Genomic DNA, 3,126 nt, shown 5'->3' with positions numbered 1-3,126 from the left:
TGTTGGCCATCGGGTGCGGGTGCTTGCTGGAGTGGGGAGAGACAGAGAGAGGGCAAGTGAGAAATCACCCCCCCCCCAGGGGGATGGCCACGCTGCAATCCCTTCTCCTCCATTCTCCTCTTGGGATCTTGGGCACACACGCACACACGCCCGGGTCTGGGACGTGAACCACAGTCAACTACGTGGGGGAGTCCAGCGACATAGCCATTACGCTAACTGCTGGTCCCCTGAGTATAAGCTTTAATGCTACATCATAAAAACTGTGAAGAAGTTTGTTCTCTTGAAAGTTTAGGATGTATACATATCTTTACACAAAAAGGGCCTAGAGGCCAGATACTGCAGTAATACTATGGCTAGTTTATACAGCCAGCTGTCATATGTCCCTCGGAGAATAAATCTCTAGACAATGTACACAAATTATTTAGAGACATATGCAAATGACATAAAGTATTAAGCTCTTTCTCATGTTTGCTTGCTCAGCTGGACAGACTGGAGGAAAAACAAAAAGAAACCTACCGGCGTATGCTAGAGCAGCTGCTGCTGGCAGAGAAGTGTCACAGGCGCACTGTGTACGAGTTGGAGAACGAGAAGCATAAACACACTGACTACATGAACAAGAGTGACGACTTCACCAACCTGCTGGAGCAGGAGCGGGAGAGGTAATGCGTGTGTACGCCACCACTCACATCTGGATGCCTGTAGCCCTTCATGTCTGCCCGTGTGCCATACCCCCAGTCAAGAATCAGGCTTCCGTCCAGTGGCACTATGGACCCGTGCCCATGTCTAATTCTGGTTTTAAATGGTTTATGGCCAGAAGTTGAGACAGACTTTTATCTGAGATTATTACAAGAATATGTTTGAGGGTGAATACAGGCAGGGTGCCATATCCTTACAAAGATGTTAAAAGCCACAAAACCAAAGCTAAAAAGAAACCCGGGGAGCCTATATTTAAACTTATATTTTAACTAAGTGTTATTTACCTTTTAAAAGCCTCTCTACTAATTGCTTCCTATTGGAAATAATACAGTTTTATCTTTTGGGGGTTGAAATCTACTTTTTAGGGAAACAAAATTTTAAACTGAACTGTTATAAACAAATCCAATTCATTCTAAATTCCAATGCAGAAAAGTCTTAGTATTTGGCTATATATAAATTTCTTAACAATTGGAACTACCTGCTTAACTTTCTAAGGGTTATATAACTCTTAAAGCTCAGTATTAAAAAACAACAAAAAACAAAGCCAAACCAAAACCGAGTGTGTTGAACCTTGATGTTATTCTTGTAGGCATTTTGTTTTCTCAGGCCAGGGACTGCCATATTTAAAGCAGAGATCCCAAATTGAAAAGCTTTATAACGAACTCTGTGCCATCTAGTTTTTCCCATCATCTTTTGAAGTATTCTCTCTTTCTTTCCCTGAATGGTTATGTCTGTGAATTCTGCAATCATTGAAACCAACAACATTGAATCTGGGTGCTTTGCGTTACCAAGCGTGTCTGCCTGTGTTCAGGGTTTGCCAACTGAGAGCCACTGGAGGACAGCTGTATCTATCCCAGCTTTTTTATCTGTTTAGTTACAAACAAGATATCAAGTTTTCCCAGATTCATTTGTGTGCTAGAAAAAAGCTGTCACAATAAAACAGTGAATAAAAACATGAGACAGGGCAGTTGATGTTAAAATTATTTTTACTATTGGTAATGTTTACTTATTATTGGAGTTGGTATATCCTTTGGAAAAGGAAAACTAGAAAGAACAATGACTGAAGTACTATATACTATATCTTTTACTTACGGCTTCTTTATGCTTGTCTTAAGCTCTCGTAGCTAAGGTTTACTAGCTTCATGTTTGAACAAATAGATGATCTGATTTGACATTTCTGGGTATCCAGTAAAAATAAACCTCACCTCTTCTATCTCTGGGAACTTTCCTCAAGCTACAGATACTGCAAACAAGTATGGTATAAATGACATAAATTACATATATCCACAACGTTCTTCTGGCTAGGAGTCCTGGGTTAAAATGTGGTTGGGTCAAAAAGTAGCAACTTGTTTGATAAAAAATGTTTTTAAAATATTTATTTATTTATTTAATTCCATTTGTCATCATTATTTTCAATTGGACCAGAGAGAGATAGAGGAGAAAAGGAAAGCGAGAAAGCAAGATGCCGGGTCCAGGACTCAAATCACAGTCAGCCATGTGGGAATCCAGAGCCCCTAGCCACCACACTACCTGCCAGTCCCAGAAAAAATCTTTTTAAAATATTTGAAATCAAAGAATTTTAAAGAGCACCTGTGTGATTTTTTTCCCCTGATCACTTTGTAAATAATTTTGATTTAGAACCAGATGTCTGTCTTTCCCCATCTAAGCTGAATGCCTGAGGCAGCACCAGTTCTCTTAGAGAATTGCTGGTTTAACTGAGGTGTATGGATGGAGTGACTGTACTTATCCAAGCTGTTTCCTTTTCTTTCTGTTTTGTTTTCCTAATTTTTGTGCTCTGTGAGAATAATTGAAATAATAACACACAACAGACAGTTTTATAGTTCACAGAATACTTTTCTATTCATTACACGATGAGCCTATTCTTGATGTGTTTATTTACTAACTTTATGTCTATCAACTCTAGATGAATAATTCCAATCCTTCTCCCCTTTTGGAGTTGTTTAATTTTATTAAACCAACTATAAGTTCAATTCTCCTGAGCAATGGGCAGTGTAGAAAGTTTTAAAAATCCAAGTAAAATCTAAAAAAAACAGAAAAATGTAACATACTTTTGATACTTTGATTAGCACCACTGGGAAATGCAGCCAAACTTTGATGTTTTAGATAATTCACTGAGTGACCTTTGACTCTCATTTGACTTTCAAATCATTTTTAAGGTTTTAAATAATAGTTTTGGCAGAATAGATTACACTTTAGAGGTCCCTGCACCCCAGCTCAATACCCTGCCTGAGTGCCAGGGCCCACACAGTGGGCGCACTGGCAGGTACTTTATTCTAAATAGAACTTCCCCACTAGGGCCCTGACAATTTAAATAGGCTTCTCTGAGCGCATCAGCCATCTGCGGCATCCACAGTGACTGGCCGACTGCTCAGGAACTCTGGGGCAGTGAAACCTTCAGGATTTTCTCAG

At 39.5% G+C, this 3,126-nt stretch overlaps 1 protein-coding gene across 5 annotated transcripts in view; it reads left to right on the top strand.

Annotated features, from left to right (window-relative positions):
• Positions 1–3,126, top strand: part of FILIP1 (filamin A interacting protein 1) — a 287,383-nt gene that overhangs the window by 225,294 nt on the left and 58,963 nt on the right. For all 5 annotated transcript variants that reach the window (XM_006168325.3, XM_006168322.3, XM_006168320.3 and 2 more), the window contains one exon: positions 481–659. In XM_006168325.3, coding sequence (XP_006168387.1) covers positions 481–659 — 179 coding nt within the window. The remainder of the gene's footprint in view (positions 1–480; positions 660–3,126) is intronic.

The sequence above is a fragment of the Tupaia chinensis genome, unplaced genomic scaffold (assembly GCF_000334495.1).
Source record: "Tupaia chinensis unplaced genomic scaffold, TupChi_1.0 Scaffold145685_1, whole genome shotgun sequence".
In the NCBI taxonomy this organism is placed as follows: Eukaryota; Metazoa; Chordata; class Mammalia; order Scandentia; family Tupaiidae; genus Tupaia; species Tupaia belangeri.
Note: the sequence above shows the minus strand (reverse complement) of the source record. Positions and strands in the feature narration are given on the sequence as shown.